At 40.1% G+C, this 20,132-nt stretch overlaps 1 protein-coding gene across 12 annotated transcripts in view; it reads right to left on the bottom strand.

The window, feature by feature from the left end:
• The window catches only part of BNC2 (basonuclin zinc finger protein 2), a 463,421-nt gene that overhangs the window by 267,742 nt on the left and 175,547 nt on the right, over positions 1-20,132 (bottom strand). For 7 of the 12 annotated variants that reach the window (XM_061132570.1, XM_061132571.1, XM_061132572.1 and 4 more), the window contains one exon: positions 5,625-5,708. The exons of the other annotated variants lie outside the window; for them this stretch is intronic. In XM_061132570.1, the coding sequence (XP_060988553.1) occupies positions 5,625-5,708 (84 nt within the window). The remainder of the gene's footprint in view (positions 1-5,624; positions 5,709-20,132) is intronic. 12 annotated transcript variants of the gene reach the window in all.

Raw genomic sequence — 20,132 nt, 5'->3', positions numbered from 1 at the left:
AAAAAGAACAGAATGAAAAAGAGACTTCACATGTTTTCCTATTTTGAGTCTTTCATGGGCAAAGCCATTTACTTAAGAGTTAAAAACAATTTTTTTCTTCTGAAATTCATAAACAGTAATTTTCTTATATTCATCATTTGTTTCATAGAAAAAATAAATTCGCATAATGACAGGTAGCAAAGAGGGCAGCAGAAATAGTAAACATGAGCACTGTTACAATAAGAATTCAATACTATGGCTCTAATTTGGAAAACACGTTCCATCAACTAGGGAACATGTGGCAGACATTTTATGGATTATTTTTTAAATGTTTAAAAAAAAAAAACAAAAACGCTGATCTTATTCAGGGAATAAGGGGCCTTTTCGTTTGCCAAAAAGTGTAATAGGAAAACTGAAAGGCCACCTGGGTCAGCCCACCCTATAGTATGAACATAAGCTATAAGAGCATTTTGGAAAATATTTTTAAACTGAGATGAGAAAAAAATCAATATCAATACAGATTCTGAGCAGATGCAAGAGGCTTCTGTGCATGTTAGTGATTATGTGTGTGGCCTACACAGGCTAATTTCAAATGCCTCCAAAACTCACTGTACATTCTCTTTTATAAACTATTTGGGATTAAAACTAGGACCTTATCCATATCAACTTTGACAATGGACACAAATACAGGGTAGGCTAATCAAGCCAAACAAGTTGAATTTTCCCCCTCATGGATGGCTTTTTAGATCTTAAATGACTACTGAATTTTACCAGACATGCTACACTTAGTGTTTTGACAGTTGTTTATTAAAACTACTTTCCTAGGAAGTCCACGAAAACCACCAGTCTAGCTTTTATCAGAATTGAGACCATCAGAGAGAAGTCGCGATGATGGTATACTTGCAGCAAGCAGACAACAATAGGAAACTCTAAGCACTCCCAGAGTTGTATCAAATTTTCCATGGACCAAAACTAAAATGAAATCGTTCAATTACTGAGAGGTAGATAAGTAAAATAAACAACTAATTTCATACAGCAAAGTTGAGAGAAAGTCATATGGACCTCATTCTGTCGTCTCCAAACACATTTTATCGGAGGGGAAAAAAGGAGCTGAATCAACTTTAAACTCTCATGTAGGGATGTATTGCTTGTGTGTCCCTGGCAGATGTGGAAAGGAGATGAAATGGGCAGGGGAGAATCAAATATCCCATCGCTGCAGGTTTGCTAAGGGAAAGAACACTGCAAAGATCTCACATCTGGCAATCATTTGTCAATAGCTGGAAAGAGAGCGGCAGGAAACTTTCTGGCTCTTGGAGAAGATGAAAAGACAAAAACCATGTGTCTCACACACATACACACACACATACACACACACACTCTCCCTCTCTCTGCAATGGTACAATGACTACTACACTTATTCTCCACCCCTCCCCTTCCCTCTAAATTTAATGATCTTCAGATATACTCAACTCCATGGTCAAAAACATGCAGTCACTTGACTTGTTAAAGCTGCAGTGTATGTACATTTTTCAAATAAACCCCAGGGCTGATGTTAGAAAATCAAAATCAGTCAAGCATAGACCGCCTGGTACTTTGGGCAGGAATCCTTGTGGTTTAGTCAATAAACAGAATCTGAATGAAAGACACCACAGTAACCAGACAGTAAGGTTTTGAACAGTTCTGAACCTGAACGGGGGCTGGGGCATGCGGCTGGGCTTAGGGACCACGGACATGGCTCCCCGGCCCCTCGGATGGCTCCCTCGCCCCATGACAGGACTGTGCTTAGCACAAGGTCATCTGCTGTTCCCAACACACACTCAGTAAGAAAAGGCGAGCTTATATTTCAGAGATGCTGGGAGGGAATTCGGGAAGGGAACAACTTGGTGGTGGTGGTTTTAAATCTATTTAATAGGGTAAGAAAGGGAGAATCTCAGTTTCCGGGTGTTCATATGGATGATAACAAAATATAAAACTTGCTAGCTTCATTATGAGTTCACAAAAATGACCAGTTTCACCCCATTAGGGTTCCCATATAATAAAAAGTTTTCCAGACAACTCGCGCAAAATTAATTAACTTTTCCCAAATCCTAGGAATGTAAACCTGTTTCTAGTGATCGATAGGCTTCAATGGGCGGCTCAGCCTTGCCCTTATGCTGCATTTAACCAGCCGAGCGCATCCTGTGATGCTGTAAGTGAATGCTGCAGGTTGTTTAATAACCTGGCAAATTCACAGTAGCTTGTCAAATTATTACAGGAACAGTGTCATCACTAAACAAGCCTGATCACGGTTAATTACAATGCAGACTAGAGAGCAGCCACAATTGTTCATTAATTACAGGAAGCACCTCATTTAAATTTTATGGAAATTTACACTTGCACCCCGGTATGTCTGGAAAAAAAAGTGATCCTTCATGCATTCATAGAAGAAAGAAGTCTGTGGTTTATGAAACATCACAGTAAATTGTGTCTAATCGGGTACTGAAATATTGGTTTATTATTTACTCTAATTTTCTAAGCACTTCAGTGGTGAAAAATACCAAGTCAAACCCCACATCTTACATTTCCAACCAAGAAAGGAACTGTACTAGGCTAAATGTAACAACACACAATGAGGTACAGTCAGACTAAAATAGTCAATTTTTTTTTCCTGATTAAAAATCAAATATTTAACAGCAACCAAGGGAGGTCTAAGGGTTTCCCCAGTGACTCAGACAGTAAAGAATATGCCTGTAATGCAAGAGACTAGGGTTCGATTCCTGAGTCAGGAAGATCCCCTGGAGAAGGGAATGGCAATCCACTCCAGTATTCTTGCCTGGAGAATCCCATGGACAGAGGAGCGTAGTGGGCTACAGTACATGGGGTCACAAAGAGTTGGACATGACTGAGCAACTAACACTAAGGGACGTCTAAACTAGAATGACCAATTCCCATAAAATAATTATATAAAAGGACAATTTGGGGGTCTGTACATCAGTTAACCTTCCAGAGCTAAAGAAAGTACACAGTTTCATACCCACTTCAAAAGCCACTGAAGAAAACCAAGAAAGTCAGACAGCGAATCTAAAGTCTGGATTGTCCAGCTACTTCTCTAAATCAAGTATATCAACACAAAAAAACCAGCAGATAGCCTTACAAAAGTCAAGTCAGGCACAGACTTCAACGATGACAGCAGTCATTCAAAACCAACAGCAAAAAAAAAAAAAAAAAAAAAAAAACCAACAGCATATTCATGAAAGAGTGTCAGGGATCCTGGGACTACTAAATAATAAAGCTGCTAAGACATCTGAAATTTGGGGACCAAAGGAAAGGGGTAAAGGAAAACAGGTAAGAGGAGGGAGGGGCTCCATGAGTCCTGAGATCTCATGTCAGCGAAAACAGAAAAGTAAACCAGTTATGGGTGCCGTATGTCTAAAGGAAAATCCTTCACAGAAAAGGATATAAACAAGCCAGAGCTCCTAAATCGAGGTGTACAAGAGGTTATTCTCAGAATCAAGAGGCCAAACAGCAAATCCTCTCGTGGTTATAATGCCTGGCCCCACGGGAAAGTCTGAGATCCAAGCAGGAAAAGTAAACGACCCTGGCCAGTCCTACGGTTAGTTCCCTGGAGTGCAGAGTTGGACTAAAAAATAAGAAATGGCTCACTCGACAGGAAAAAAGAAAACAAAACAGAATACACATACCACGGCACGAATAAAAGGACTCTAAGCTAAAAGTTACTCCTGGAATTGTTACCTGGTGAGGAATATATTAAGTCTCAAGTTTATTATGGCAAACATAACATGAATACGTACCAGATATCATCAGAATATATGAAAGCCGAATTTAGAAAGGAACAGGAAAAGAGAGAAATAAATGATTCAAATGGGTCCCAGTTAATTCACCAGTGCATCGTAGTTGACTATCTTTTCACAGATTCAACTTTTCCATACTGTCCGCCAAAATGCTGTTGCAAGATGAGGCATCTAACAAAATGAGCACTTTCTTTTCTTTACCCAGTAACTTGGTCTTCCTTGCAAGGCTCACAAAGCACTGTCAACTCCACAATATGTTTAGCTACCTACTACCAGTTTCAATTCAATGTGTAAATATACATTTTCTCCCTTGGCATGTCAAAGCAATATGTTCCACTGGTCTCTTTCAGGTTTATTTCACACACTCACATCTGCAAAAACCATCGCTCTTCGCGCCATAACTCAACGTTCAAAAACAGATTATCCAACAACCACCCATGACAGACCATTCCAGGTGATGTGTTTGAAGAACATCACTCGTCCCCCGACCCCAAAGGGGTCAAGGATCAGACTACTCTTCACGAAAAGTCTTCCATCACTCGGCACATATGTGTCACAACCAAGTTGTGAGCTTTCTAAAACTGGGAAGCGTATGGTCATGTCTCATTCTTGCCACACCTGCTTTTCTGTTGGATCACAGCCATACACCACCCAGACAGCACCAGCATAGGGCACTGCAGACCTCAGGTGGTCGTTCCAAGGCCAGGAGCAGGTATGCAGAAGATGGTGTCCCCCTTCAGAGCCTCGTAAAAAATGAAACTTCCTACGACCACCACTTCCACCATCACACCCACCTTGAAGAAGTCAATTTTTAGAACTATTCTCTTTTCTCATGCAGGGTGTCTAAATCAGTAAAAAAAAAAAAGAAAAAAGAAAAAAAAATGTTTTAACACTGAGCTCACTATGCTTATCCCCTAAGCCTTAAAATTTAGAAAATGATGCCAAACAAAGGCCCTAAAAAATAGTACGTGTGTGCTCACGCTAGGGAGGTGCCATCCACGTGGAAACTTGAGCCTGCATTTTTGCATCATTGATACACACATTCCTTAACTATTACCAGGTACCCAGCAGCGGAGGTAGGCCTTGGGCCAAGATGTCATATTTATATTTTTAATCTGCAACATACCACTCCGCTTCTAATTTCCCAAGACCATGCAATGAATTCCAAGTCAATACTTTGATGAAAAATGTTCTTTGCTAATAAACTTAATATTACACCAGAGGACCTATCTCCCAAACCATGAAGAAGAAAGATAATATTATTAACTCCTATTTTTCTAATACAGTGCCCAGCTGAACAGCTTCCATTCTCCTGAGCTGGGAGACTACAGGGCAGGAAGCATGACTAGCTTGCCCATGTGTCCCCAGAGCCTAGCATCCACTCAGCACATAATAACAATGATTTGAAAAGATGAGAGCTAGGATTCCCAGAGTGCCTGCTACATCCTGGCCCTGTGCTAAATGCTAGGTATGTGTTAGAACATTTAATCCTCATTAGTCAGCTATTAAGGGATATCTCCATTTCACAGATGAGGAAGCTAAAGCCCAGTTAGGTTGGGTGACTTGCCAAAGGACTCCCGGCAACTTGTGTCAACCTAGGCAGGCAGCATTCAGAAATCATGTTTTTATTCACTGCAGTATATATACCATGTCTTGACTTCTTGAATGAGCAAATGAACGATCTCTAATTACAGACAATTTATCCTGAAAAGGACTTTTTGCTGCACAGATGCTCCACCAACCCCTCTTTCAGTCCCAGCAGCTGCCGGATGGCATCTGATATATCTGTTCAGCGTTCAGAGACCCCTGGTACTGTCACAACACCCCCGACTGATAAAACAGTAAGACTCCGACCTGGACTTCCAGCCTCTGGTCTGGCTCCTCCAGGTTTGGGCAGAAGTCTGCACCCAGCACTCTGCCAGCGCATGCCACTGGGACCTGGGGGAATATGGCCGAGTTAGATGCTGGGTGTGGAGACTGTTGAGAACTACACACAGACACACACAACCCAAACACAGGGACATCCCAGCTGCAGCTCTGCAACAAGCCGTCATGGCCTCACAGGGTTTGAACACTTAGTAGGTCAAATATATTGTAAACATCATACACCCAAGTTTACTGACTACCAAAAGGTAAATTCTAAGAAGAAAAAATACACATAAATGTTGTTGTCCCTTGTATCCACAGCATATAGCACAAAAGCAGGCATTTAATAAATATCTGTAGACTGTAGAAAGGAGAAGAGAGGAAGGGAAGTCAGGGGGAAGGAAGGGAGGAAATGAGGGAAAGCGGAAAAAAAAAAAAACAATTTCTGCTTGAAATTGGTGGCTTTTTTTCTCTTACCTTTCTTAAGTGGGAATTCAGAAAACTGCATTCTATAATGCCTAAAGTTTCTTTCCACTCTTAAAATACTTGTTCAAATTTATTTTTTCTCTTCCTGGTGTAGGCCAATAATTACCAACATGTATTATTTACTTACTGTATTTAAACTATATTTAAGAGCCTTATGTTTTCTCTAACAATACAAATGACAAAAAGGTATGATTCAGTGAATGTTTTTCTATATCTAATCTTACAGTGAAAGCCACTAAGATTCCCTTTCAAAACTGTTACCTATTATAATTAGCCCAGTCTCATCATGAAATATTGCCTACTTAGTAGTCACTTGGCTTACTTCATCTTTAAATGTTTAAGATAGAAAAGGACTTAGTTTCCATTGAAACCTATTTTCTGCTTTTTATAATTTTCTCTATATCACTACTCAATATTTCCAAATATTTACTACCTCCATTAATCATACAACTATCTCGTTGTTCAGCCACTAAGTCGCATCTGACTTTCTGCGACCCCATGGACTGCAACACGCTAGGATTCCTGTCCTTCACTATCTCCCAGAGTTTGCTCAAAGTCATGTCCACTGAGTCAGTGATGCCAGTCAACCATCTCATTCTCTGTTGCACCCTTCTCCTTCTGACCTCAATCTTTTCCAGCATCAGGGTCTTTTCCAGTGAGTCAGCTCTTATCTATGTGTATTCAGATTTCAATTCATCAATCAGCTCCATCTCACCTGTGTCTTCTTTCCCTCTCAAAGGCTTCTTCGGTGTTTTATTTTTTTAATAGGATCATCTATGCCCATCAATTCTCTTTGTTCAGAGATCATTTTTCAGCCAAGCATGCTGCCTTAGAAGGTGTTACCTTCTTTCTTTTGACCAACAAATCTGTTCACTTTTCTAAATTTAAACAATTTTCAATAAAGTCCACTTTGCAAGTTCACTAGTGAATATCACTAACATATATTTTTTTTAATCGGGATTGGGAATACATGTAAATCCATGGCTGATTCATATCAATGTATGACAAAACCCACTGGAAAAAAAAAATAAAATAAAATAATAAAAATAAATAAATAAATAAATAAAAATAAAAAACAGTCAACTTTTCAAGCATTTTTAGGTCCAACCTGTCTGTTCCTTTCAACTCTCTTATTCCTTCTTCTTGCCTATTTCCATACGGTGATGTCAATAGAATGAATATAAGCTGTCTTTGATATTAATCACTTTTCATCCATGAATTTCCTCACTTGGAGCCTGAGAAAGGAAAGGAGCTCACATTTACTGAGCACTTGTAATGTGCCAGTCGCTGTGTGGGTACCTTACATCAAGAGAAACTGTTTTTTCCTTTAAACAATCTTATGATAGTAAAGAGTCTGCCTGCAATCCAGGAGACTGGGTTTCGATCCCTGGGTTGGGAAGATCCCCTGGAGAAGGAAATGGCAACCCACTCCAGTAATCTTGCCTGGAGAATCCCATGGATGGAGGAGGCTGTCAGGTACAGTCCATGGGTCACAAAAGAGCTGGACATGACTGAGTGACTTCGCTTTCACTTTTCATGGGGTATGAGGATCTACATTTTGCAAAAAAAAAGGAGGCTTTAGAGTAGGTATATAACTAACTCAGAGGCACATGCTAGAAAGTTACAAGGCCCAAACTTAAAATGAGAAAGAGCAAGAACATATGTCAAAGAAGTTAATGGAAAACACATAATAGTTGCATTTAGTGGCATCCATTCTAGAAGCATGTGTGGATGTTTCATATGTTAGAAATAACAAAGAAACAATTAAAGGAAATGAAGAAAGTATCACCAGAAATAAAGACTTACTATTCCCTGCTCTTTGGTCCAGGACAACATAGGCAAGGTTAAAGGGAACTTCTCCTCTGACTTGAGGAATGAGCAGGAAATGGGGCATGGAGAAGCGCAGACACACGGCATCCGTGTTGTGACATACACAGAACAACGCTGATCCCACCCCACCATGACACATGGGGGGGTGGCCCCAGTGAGTTGGGCTACAGTAATTCTCCCTAGGGTACAAAAGAAGAACTGGGGAAAAATTACTCTTAGAATATTTCCTATCAAAACAACCCCTCAAAAGCTTCCTATGAAACCTTAATGAAGGTGATTACTTAACTGATTACAGCAGATTCCATAAGCCAGAAGGTATATGCTGCAAATGAAGTGTAAACAATACTTCATTTCATATACACAGAAGAATTCCCACTTACTTTAATATTAGTTGACCATATCACGAAGTTTCTAGTTCCTTTCTACCCTCACAGACGGCATTTATAAACACCCTCAAGAGGCACAGAGAAAGTTAAACAACTACAATTACACTCAATTACAACCTCAAACACTTAGAAATACACAGTTTCCAAGAGAAAACAAAAAGGTCTGTGAGCAACTTGGGAGGAAACAGTGCCAGGCTACTGGAATGTTTCAACTATCCAAATCACAAAAAGGAACTAAGAGGAAAGTAAGGCATGCTCTCCGTCTTAGAATCCTAGAATTTCTGAGCAGAAAAGAAAATCCTCATGATCTGTGAAAATGGGCTTCCTTAAAAATGAAAAAATTTGAGATCTGAACTAAAACCACAAAGTTTCACTCATGAGTTCACCATCTAACAATACTCCCCTACTGGGCCCACCACAATTAGAGTCATTAATTATCAGACAGGGAAAAAGTATAAGGGGAAAGCAAGCTATATCTGTTTCTAGTTTGTCACAATGTCCCAAGGAAAATACAAAGGATATAAAAGCTTGATAACTTAATTAGTAATAATTTTGCACACCTAGACAATTAGGCCTTTTGATTCAGAAGTCTTAGTAGTTAGCCAGCTAGTTATAAGCAATCAAAAAATTCCTGTCAGAAATAGCAGACATTAAAAAAAAAAAATTGGCCACACCACCCAGTATTGTGGGATCTTAGTTCCCTGACCAGGAATAGTTCCTCACCCCCTGCAGTGGAAGCAGAGAGACCTAACAATTAAACAGCCAGGGAGTTCCCCTTAACTAGTTTTTACTCCACTATAAGATACTAAAATAGGATGTCTACCCCTGCTTTCAATGCAACTGAAAATTCAAATTGATTTGGAGAATTCCAGTTTTGTTCCTCTTGTCTTTATGCTAATATTCAGCGTGCACTACAACATCATACTTTAAAACAAAATTTACCATGATTTTCACAAAATTTTCATGGTGATTTTTATCTCTGGCAAGTAGTAGGACTAAGAGGACTTTTTCAAATTCTTTTTTGCATCTTTGTATATTTTGATCTTAAATAAAAACATTTATGTTAAATACAAAGAAAAAAAACTAACCTGATCAGCTGACATTTCTAAACACTAGGCTGAGGGTTTCATTAAGGATGGTAATTGTCTAGCACTCATCTAAATTTCATTCGGCCGGTGCCCTAACAGGAAGTAAGAGGCCCTGAAAGGGACCCTCTAGCATCCCCTGGGAAGCCGGGGCTGAGTGCATATCTTCTCTCATGTACATACCTCAAAGGAATCACGGTGTGCAAGAGAGCTATTTACAACTTACTTTGTGTATAATCAGCAGAAACAAAAGATATGACAACAAGCATAAAGGCCTCTCTCTCTCTCCTCTCAGGAGAATTCAACAAGGGAGGGCCAGTGGGCATTCACTTCAGTGTCAAAAGAGCTTCCAGAAAACACATTTTCTGTGGGGTAGGGAGGAAATATGGCAGGCTTCCTACACACACACACACACACACACACACACACACAATCTTACGTTTACTGAGATCACACATAAAGACTATCAGAGACCAGACTTCTGAAAAGAAGACAGAAAAAGGCTCCACATTGCAAACGGGAACTACCGTTCAAAATACTTGAAGCTTGTTAAGCAACTATATTCCAATAAAACTTAATTTAAAAAAATACTTGAAGCTGAATGGGTGTAGCAGGTGGGTACAGAAGGTGGAAAGGAAGAAAGAATAAGGCACAGAAGTGATAACTTGGGAAAAGAAACATGTTACCAAGAAAAGGGCTTATAGAATCTGGGGTGCTTCTTGCAAAGCCAGGGCCCATTTGAACTTTAGTTTTATTTTTAAACATTAAACATTCAGGTAGGCATTTGCCTGATAGGCACTATAAAAAGTCAGAGCCTAAATAAACTAACTAACTTCCATGCCAGCTCAAGTCTCTCTGGTGAAGCTGGCCGTAAGCCCAGAGCGGTACTGAACTATATGTGTTTTGGTGGCTTCAGTCCTAGCAATGAAGGAATGAGGGAAAGGAGATGAACCCAAGGAGAACTTGGAAAAGAATGGAGAGACAGAAATGGTTTTAAAAAACAGAAGGACAGAGAAGAGTCCCATAAGAGGACTCAGGAACATGGGTGGGTACAAGCTCTGTTACATTCCAAGTCAGAGAAAAGCCGTAACAGCCTCATGTCAGTGGTTAGATGACGCCAAGCAACAAGAAGAAAAATTACCCAGATAACACAAAGAATTCAGGCAGACCATTCTGTGAAATGGATTTGACAGTAAGCGAGCCAGGAGTTGCTTGTGAGAAAGAGCAGATAAAGAAATAAATTAATTACCCCACACTGTAAAGATGGGGTTGCATGTTAAACACAGTGCTGCAAATAAGAGAGAGGAATGAATGAAAAAGAAGGAGAGCTAAGTTGCTGGATGTGCACATAATGTCTATCTTCATCTCTCGGGCGACGATTTAATGAAGGAAAACATTCCAGCACTAAGCTTTCCCAACCATGGAACCCAAGGCTAAGACTCATAAGGGCCAAGTATACAGAATCTAAAGCTTAAGAATGAAAAACGTCACTTCATGATGAGAAAGGAACTGCTGAGTCAAAACAGCATTTGTCCAGCTGCCAATACAGAATGGCCAGAAATATGCTGGTGCTTACAGAGACCTTAGATGATGCAGGATGCTATCCGTAGGAAGGTGAGAAGGACAAGCAAGATGCTGCAGGGAAAGAACTGAAGAGGAGGGAGGACGGTCCTCTCCGAGTCATCCTAGGACAATGAGCCACAGGATCAGGATGAGAGGAGAGAAAACAGAAAAGGGTTAAGGTTCTGCTACTCACCAGGCTGACAGACATAGGAGATGACTGGGGATGCGGGGAGGGGGACCGGAGAAGACAGCATCCTCCCAGGAGCCCGGACCTGTCTAAGTGAGACTCAGTATCTCTCTGCCTCGGGAGCTGGTCCTCTGGGGTAAGCTAGGGCCCTGGGCTCTGTGATGGAAGTAACTGCTGCAGGTACGATTACAGGAGATTTTCACAGCCACAAACAACAACAAAAATACCCTGTTTTTCTACTGTGAAATGTGGGATAAGAGATAAAAATCTCTCTTCCCTGGTGATACCCTGAGGAGCCTGATGGACCATGAATAATGCTAAAATTACACAGGCTCTTTCTAACAGAGTCTCAGAGGGCTTTACACAAAACATTTATTAATTCCCCCATCAGACAAGGGGTGGGAAGGAAATTTCCACCACCCTCTTTTTACTATATTTTTAAACAAGAAAACTGAGGCCTGTCACTGTGCTCTCCTCTCATTTGATAAGTTGAATAGAATTGAAATGAAGACAAAGTTCTCTATACTACCACGCTAGTGTTTCACTGGAAAAGCCGACTACTGTTTAACAGAGTTCATCCTTGTTTTACATGGGTTTTAGCACTAAAGTAAATGAAAAGGAAGTTATTTGCACCTATACCATGGATGGACTTCAAATTCAAGAAAGAAAAGTACCTAATTCGATTATATTCAGCTGGTTCGTAATCATTCTTGTCATTCCAGGTTGCTGGAAATGGAACACCCCAAGTTGTGCTCATGGGCATATACATCGCCATGTGTGATGACTGATGTTAAGTCAAATTTCACATATATGTATGTATATATATATGCCCAGAAAGACTCCTTCTGTCCTCAAGGCTCAATGCCAACTATCCTAAAGCCAGGTAATATGCAGAGAACTAAAACTTCTGTTTTAACCCCACTGGTGGTATCTTCTGAAGTCGGTCAGTTAGTTCCCAATACAGAACTTAGTTTGCTACATCTGTAAAATGGAAATAATTCTATTTACTGTGGTGGGTTGGTAAGGCTGAAGAAGAGGACACAGGTGAAACACCTAAGCAGAATGTAGGTACACAGAATAGGTAATGATACTTCCCTGGATACCCTGTTCTTCCCCACCCCAGCACACCATTCCCATCAGGGTTGAGAAGTTTGAGACAGGGACGGAACGAATTTGGGGCATGCAAGCAAACCTCAAGTGTCAAAGGAATAATACAAGCAATTAGGGAAACTGAAAATTATACCTATTCAATTAGTCTCAATTAGGGGCCGGCTCCATCAACTTGTAGACAGCTTCCTAGAATGCTGTGCTGACAAAGATTATGAAGATGTGTCTGGGCTCTGAGAGACTGACTTCCCAAGTCTCCACTGGGGAAAGGAGAGAGAAGAGACACATTTTACTGTCTGTCACTTCTGCCTCAGCCAAGGCCTTTACAATGAAAGGATGAGGCAATTTTCTGAGTTTACTTTCATGCTAGTGGCTTGACCTATGAATTAAAAATGAGTTTCTGATATACACTGCTATATATAAAATAAACAACAAGGACCTACTGTATAGCAGATGGAACTATATTCAATATCTTGGAATAATCTATAATGGAAAGAAGGTGAAAAATAATATATATATATGTGTGTGTACATATGTGTGTATGTGTGTGTAGCTGGATCACTTTACTGAATACTGGAAAAACTGTAAATCAACTATACATCAATAAAAAGTGAAAGATAAAAAAGTAGATTTTCCAGGGAACTCAGGTGAATAAATTCTGAAGAAGCCCTACGGTTTTGGAAAAACCCAAAACTAAACAGCAAACTGATAGATAACAGTCTAAGTCAGTGGTTCAAGGCGCATTCTCAGTCTAGGAATGTTACTAGTATCACCAGGTAACTTATCTGAAATATATTTGAAGTCCCATCTGAGACCTGGAGCTTCCCTGATAGCTCAGCTGGTAAAGAATCCACCTGCAATGCAGGAGACCTGGATTCAGTCCCTGGGTTGGGAAGATACCCTGGAGAAGGGAAAGAATTCTCCAGAGTTCTGGCCTGGAGAATTCCATGGACTGTATAGTCCATGGGGTCACAAAGAGTTGGACACGACTGACTTTCCCTGAGACCTACTATGACAGATCCCATGCGAGGTGGAGTCGGGCCGGTTGGTTTCATGAGCCCTCCAGGTGATGCTGATGAGCTCAAAACTTAGAGAACCACTGGCCTAAATAAACTTGAAGATCAAAAAAAACTGGTAAAGCAAAAGTCTTCTTTAAAAAAACAAACAAAGTAAGAACAAAGAAGCAAACATCAAGGCATAAGGTTTGGGATCTCAGAGAGTCGGTGTCAGGAAAGGAGACTCTAAAGAGAGAAAAAGCCCAAATGAGCAAGCCACTTCAGCAGCAGCGTTATGGGCAACTCCATGGATGCTGCAAACATGAGAAGGAAATAACTTGGGGACAGACATTAGCTTTAGCATTTAAACTAAAAATCACATTAAAAGGACCCTTGTCACGAACTCAATCACTGGGTTTGCACCACTCAGCCTGTCTCTCTGGTTTTTCACAGCAATCAAGAACAACATTGAACTTAACTCTCTAATGAGGGCACAGAGACAACTTTTCAACTCATGATCACCAAGAATTTCTTTTTTTTGGACTGGGTGGCATTATTTAGGAAAGAGTTCACTTGGGAAGAAAACAAATGCATTTCACTTGATCTTCATTCACGGACAGCACAAAATGGGACAATCAATGGATTTTTTCCCCTCCCTAAATTTCACAACTCTCAAGAGAAGCAGATGACTGGAAAAGGTATACGTGAGAAAATGGAAAGAGGAGTTTAAGGAATGAAACATGATAGAAAAACTTGTCACATGCCAGAGAGTGAACGAGAAAATATTACACCTACCCCTCCCCGAAATTCAACATCCATGTTACTTCTTGGAATCACTTACAGTAAGCCTATTATGATTTAAAAGAAAAAAAGTTTAAGTTGCCATACAATGAGCACTTAAACTAGATTTAATGCACAGTGGTGGTCCAAAGAAGCAGACTGCTGTGGACTAGGCTCTTGCCCCATGTGACATGGGTTAGACTTCTTATGGAGAGTGAGCCTGAAGGCAGGCCAGTGGAATTCTGGGGTGCAGAAACCAGGAGAGCTGGCAAGAAGCCTTCACCATGACGCTGAAGCCTACAGTTCAGCATGCCCAAGATCAATGAAGGAATGTGCTTCTCCTTGCATGCAAAGCTTGAACACAGGTAATGATAAGAGAAGAAAGGAAACGGGAAGGCAGATTCACCCCTGCTGCTCCCTACAGGAAAACCTTTCCCAACTCAAGCATAAGTCATACTGTGCACTGAAATCACCCCTCCAAACCTGCTGAGGACCTCAAACTAAAAAGAGAAAATGCACAAAAGGATACAAGGTTGATTTCTGTGGAAGACCCACGCTCCTCCTACCTACCCCACCAGCTTCCCAACACTAGATCAACTGGGGTGAGGTCAAGGGAAGGTGAAAAGCTGTACACAGTATTCTGGACCAAACAGGTAAAAAGTGAGCCTAAACTTCCCCCACCAATGGCACCTCTCTGTTACTAAGGGTCTCAGGAAGTGGTGAGAAGATACAGTAAGACAGACTTCCTTACACTGTCCTTGAGGATCTTATAAGGTATTTTTTCAAACTGAAATCCTTCACTCCTGAAATCTAAAAGAGGTTTAGTAGACAATAAGGAAGTAAGTAAAGTCGCTCAGTCGTGTCCGACTCTTTGCGACCCCACGGGCTGTAGACCACCAGGCTCCTCCGTCCATGGGATTCTCCAGGCAAGAATACTGGAGTGGGTTGCCATTTCCTTCTCCAGGGGATCTTTCCGACCCAGGGATCGAACCCAGACGTCCCGCATTGCAGGCAGACGCTTTAACCTCTGAGCCATGAGGGAAGCCCAGGAGACAATAGAACACTCGATAAATGATAAAACACATGGTTTTCCATTTTGTGTGTTTTCGATGTTCGTAGCTTCAAATAAAGGTAGAGTTATTTATGTCAATAACTTACCATAATAAGAAATGCTATTAAAATGCCATTTTCTCTCTACATGCTTTCCTTTCAGATGTCATGCTCTCCCCTGGTTTCATCTGCCACCTGTATGAGAACAATGCTCAATCCCTATTCCTTAACACTCATGTGCATTTTAGTCCTGCACTTTCAAGCTCCCACTTGAAATTTCCAAGTGTTTAGTTAACACCTCGAGATAAACAAGGATATGGGTTCACTGCCTACCCTTCTTTACTACACCTCTACCCTCTCTTTGTTGGGTTTTTTTTTCTTGCATTGGTATCACCAGAATCCCATTAACAAAGACTCAGAACCATAGATGATGATGAAAAGCCTTCTCCTTATTTCCAAAACCCAGTAAATTCTGAAGGCCTGTCTATTTTCCCCTTCCCATCCCCTCAGCTGTCCTCCCACACACTTTCCAGATCATCTCTCTCCATCTAGACCATTTCTAACAAGAGCATGCTCAGACCTTTGCCGTAACCCTTAAGTGATTGATAATGCGTTTCACACTCATCAACTAGAGCCATGTACCATCCCTCCAACTGTCGAACATATTCTCCTAGATGTTCCCCACGAACTACCAATTACAAAGTTCCTTCCAGGCCCTCTACAGCCTAGTTCTGCCCTGCTCTTTCAGCTTCATCTCTCCTCCTCGTTCATGACAAATTCTTAAGTGAAGTGAAGTCACTCAGTCGTGTCCAACTCTTTGCAACCCCATGGACTGTAGCATACCAGGCTCCTCCATCCATGGGATTTTCCAGGCAAGGGTACTGGAGTGGGTTGCCATTTCCTTCTCCAGAGGATCTTCTGAACCCAGGGATCAAACCCGGGTCTCCCACACTGCAGGCAGACACTTTACAGTCTGAGCCACCAGGGAAGCCTTAAATACTTAAGAGACAGTCTAATTATAATTAGACTTAATGTCTCCTGCCTATGCTCTAGGCTTTCCTAATTTGATATAGCTCTCATACTGCTTTTTTTGGAATACCCTCCCCTGCACTAAACTTTTTTGTTTAGTTATTGTGGGTTGTTTTTTTTTTTTTTTGACTGCACTGGGTCTTCCTCACTGGGAGCTGGCCTTCTCCAGTTGCGGCAGGGGGATACTCTAGCGATGGTGTGCGGGCGTCTCAAGCTGTGCGCTTTGTCTGTCTTTTTTGAGAAGCAGACTCTGTAGCACGCTGGCTCAATAGTTGTCCTGAGGCATTTGGGATCTTCCCTGGCCAGGGATCAAACCCACGTTCCCTGCATTGTGAGGCAGATTCTTAACCACAGGACCACCAGGGAAAACTTCTGAACATCTCTGTATTTCTGGAGGTCATTTCTTCCATGAAGTTTCCCGATACCCCCAAGTAGAAGACATCTCCCTCCCCAGCATTCTACCACCCTCAAGGCAGTCAGCACTATACAACTGCAGACTTTAAAAACACTACATGTTTTTCCTCCTGAAGGGCAAGAACTTACTGGCTTCTCCTTGGTTTTCTCTCAATCAGCTTTTCACGCAGCAGATACTCAACCAATGCATGCAAGATAAATAATAAATAAATCTCTTAAAATTCACAGTGGCACCAGTGACCCAATGTTACAAACAGAGTGATTCTTAACCATATCATTATTCCACCCAATCCTCAACAAATACCCTTAGGGCATTTAGGGGCCAGTAATTCCTATTTTATAAAAATTCAAGATGCAAGGAGGTTTCTATTTATGCACAGAGCAGTCTTCCGAGTGTAATTTAGCCTGTAAAGGTTCAGTAACTAATTCAATGTCACCCTGTTGATCTGTGGTATATTTCTGCTGAAATGATACTTCTCTTGCTAACTTTCCTTCTGACTTACTTAAGGATACCTCTAGAACCTTACTCTATCAAAGCAGTCTTCTACAAGTGAGAAAATACAGAATATCTCCTCTAAAATGTAAGTTTTAGAGATACTATTTCTCTGCCCAACAAGTTGTTAACAAATATATATTGGCACATATATCTTTTCATTTTAAAATTTACTAAGCTTTATAAGAAGTGAAAGTATGAAAACCTCCTATAATAAGCTTTTTAAAGAGGTACTGATTACCATAACCTGGAAAGAAAGTCATCAACCCATTATACTACCCTGAGATAAGAAGCCATTTCTAAGATGCAATGAGAACAGCTTATAGACAACTGGGGATAGACTTCCAGCCCCCATCAGTTTCTCCTTTGTTTCAAGCCAGGAGTAGGCAACTACAGCCTCTGAGCCAAATGCTAGACTGCTGCCCACTTCTATAATAAAGTTTTATTGAAACACAGCTGTACCTATTCCTTTATATACATATATATTCTACCGCTGTTTGTTGCTACAAAGACAGAATTGAATAGTTATTACAGAAACCTATGGCTTCTAAACTATTTACTATCTGGGCCTTTATAGAAGAGGTTTGCCAACCACTGTTCGAAAATACACAAAATTGTACCCCTTTTCCTAGGAACATCACTTTCAAGAAATCCCCCTTAGTAAATAAGAATACAAGTATGAACAAGAATACCCATATTGAGGCACCACTCTTTGCAAATTAAATGAACTGGCAGCAACCTCAATGTCCAAAGACCAAGAACTCGTTAAGTATATTATGGCACAATGATACACTAAGACTCCATTATAAATTACGATGGATAGCTTTACTCACAGACATGGAAAGGTATCTATAACATGGCCGAGTTTTAAAAAAAGTCATAAATCCATAATCCTTTTATGTAATGAGCATCTATCCATACACCTGTATGTATACGTAAATGAGAAAGGATGACTAAAGAAGATGTTAATACAATGGTTCCTTGGTGGCAGCCATTCAGGAAGTGTGTACTCTCTTTATAGTCTTCTTAAAGAGATCTTCACAATGAAGTTGCACCCTTTATAAAAGCTGTTAAAAAAAAAAAAGTTTAAAACTTAAAAATCAAAGTCAGCATGCTATGCTTAGGTTCTGCGTTATATAAAAAGCACACGGGTTTTCAGAAAATAAAGGGGGGGAGTTTATATTTTCTTTTCGGTTAGGGAAGGGCTTCTGGTGTTGTTGTTACTGTTTCTACTCTTCCTTTTTCTTAGTTTTAAAGACAGAAAGGCTCTTAGGCTCACCAATAACCTGCATATCTATGAAGCTGCATCCCCAGTGTGACAACCTCCTCTGTGGACTGGAAAAGTCCCTTACCAAAGCATACATGGGTGAGTAGGAAGAGGAGAGGTTAAAAGAACAGCCCCTCCATGGAAATGTATTAATTCAATCAGTGCCTTGCTTCTGGGTTACCATAAAAAGGTTCATAAAGTACCCAAAAGCCACGCAAGATTTTAGAATTATGCTGCTCAATGACTGATTCTCAGTGAAGAGTAAGAAAGGGGAGATTTTTCTCCACTCTCATTTTCTTCAGCAAAACTAAGCTTCAGCAAGATTGGCATAAGTATTTTTTTAAAGTGGTTAACTGAAAAGGCTAAGTGTATACATGACGCAATTATTAAGAGCCCAGTACCACCACTGATAAAGAGATGCTAACTAAACACTGCATAACGCTTGCAAATTAACAATGGGAACTACAGAAAAAGAAATCGCTAATAGCAAACAACACTGCTCATCCTCTCTGTGCCAGACACTTCACAGGCATCAATTCTAATCCTCATTTTAGAAATGAAGTAACTGAGCTTCCAAATCACATAAAGAAGAGATAAATTCAAGTGCAAACAAATCTGGCTAGAAAACCTAGTCTCTGCCACCACGCTGATAAAATAGGAATTTAATTTCTAATGAAGGACTATACAAAATCCCAATATAAATTTAGCAGATGAAAAACCTTGAAATTCCTGGTTTATAAAGATATTACAAAATTACCATGTTGACTAATTTTTATAAGCAATTTATTTAAAATACTGTTTTTCAACATATCTGAGTTAAATCTACCCATATTCTCCATCCTTACATTTACTTGTATATGCTATACATTACACAGAGCACAACTTTTTAATATTGTCAAACTCAAATCTGTATACATTTGTAGACATAGGCTCCTGTTAAACATAAAGTGGTGACTTGTTCTTTTGTGACTCTTCCCACATTAAAATTACTTCATCACTTTGGGTTGAACAAAATCTGTGCCCTGAAAATTAACCTGTGAAGAGCTGTACAATGATACAGCTTTTTCTTTTTAATGCTAGTATTTACCCCACACTATTTTTCTCTTAGATATGTTCTCTTTTCCAATTAGAGAGAGATTAGCCTTCCTGTGAATTCCCCATAATTGCACCTCCAAATCCAAGATGGTAAACGAACCCTTTAACTCCCAGACTACTTGGGTTTGCTATGCCTCCTTTTTAGAGGGTGTGGAGGCATTAGACTCTAGTTTTTCTAAGCAAGTATTCCACAGATCAAAGATAGATCTTGGAGGCTGGACCTTTTTCTTCTAGAGCAGGTCTAATTTTTATCAGTTCTGAATGTTGGCTTCCTTGTAAAATTTAATTTGAAAGGAAAAGCAAAAACTGGTGGGTTTAGCAACTATCTTCTATTTTTTGTAATATCTGACTTAAGTTACAGACGAATGAAGAATGTAAGGAAAAAGCAAAGATTCTGGGGGTCAAACTTGCTGGATACAGATTTGAGACCTTTACTTCTTCATCTGTAAAATGAAAATAACTGTACATGCCCTGAATGCTTTGCAAGAGTTGAATAAGATAAAGTGGTACCACCCCTAGCATACTGTGTGAGCTAGGAGGTAGTTATGAAATGATTAGTTTTTAATCCATCTTTTACTCTTAGCAACAGGTAAAAGTGAACACTAAACCAAATATTTATTTTAGATCTAAAGATGCAGTATGTTCAAACAAGTGTTGGCTAAAAGAAATGAGATGTCAGGCAAACTAACAATGCTAATCAAAGATCATCTATGACAATATTAATGTACT

The sequence above is a fragment of the Dama dama genome, chromosome 29 (genome assembly GCF_033118175.1).
Source record: "Dama dama isolate Ldn47 chromosome 29, ASM3311817v1, whole genome shotgun sequence".
Lineage (NCBI taxonomy): Eukaryota > Metazoa > Chordata > Mammalia > Artiodactyla > Cervidae > Dama > Dama dama.
Note: the sequence above shows the minus strand (reverse complement) of the source record. Positions and strands in the feature narration are given on the sequence as shown.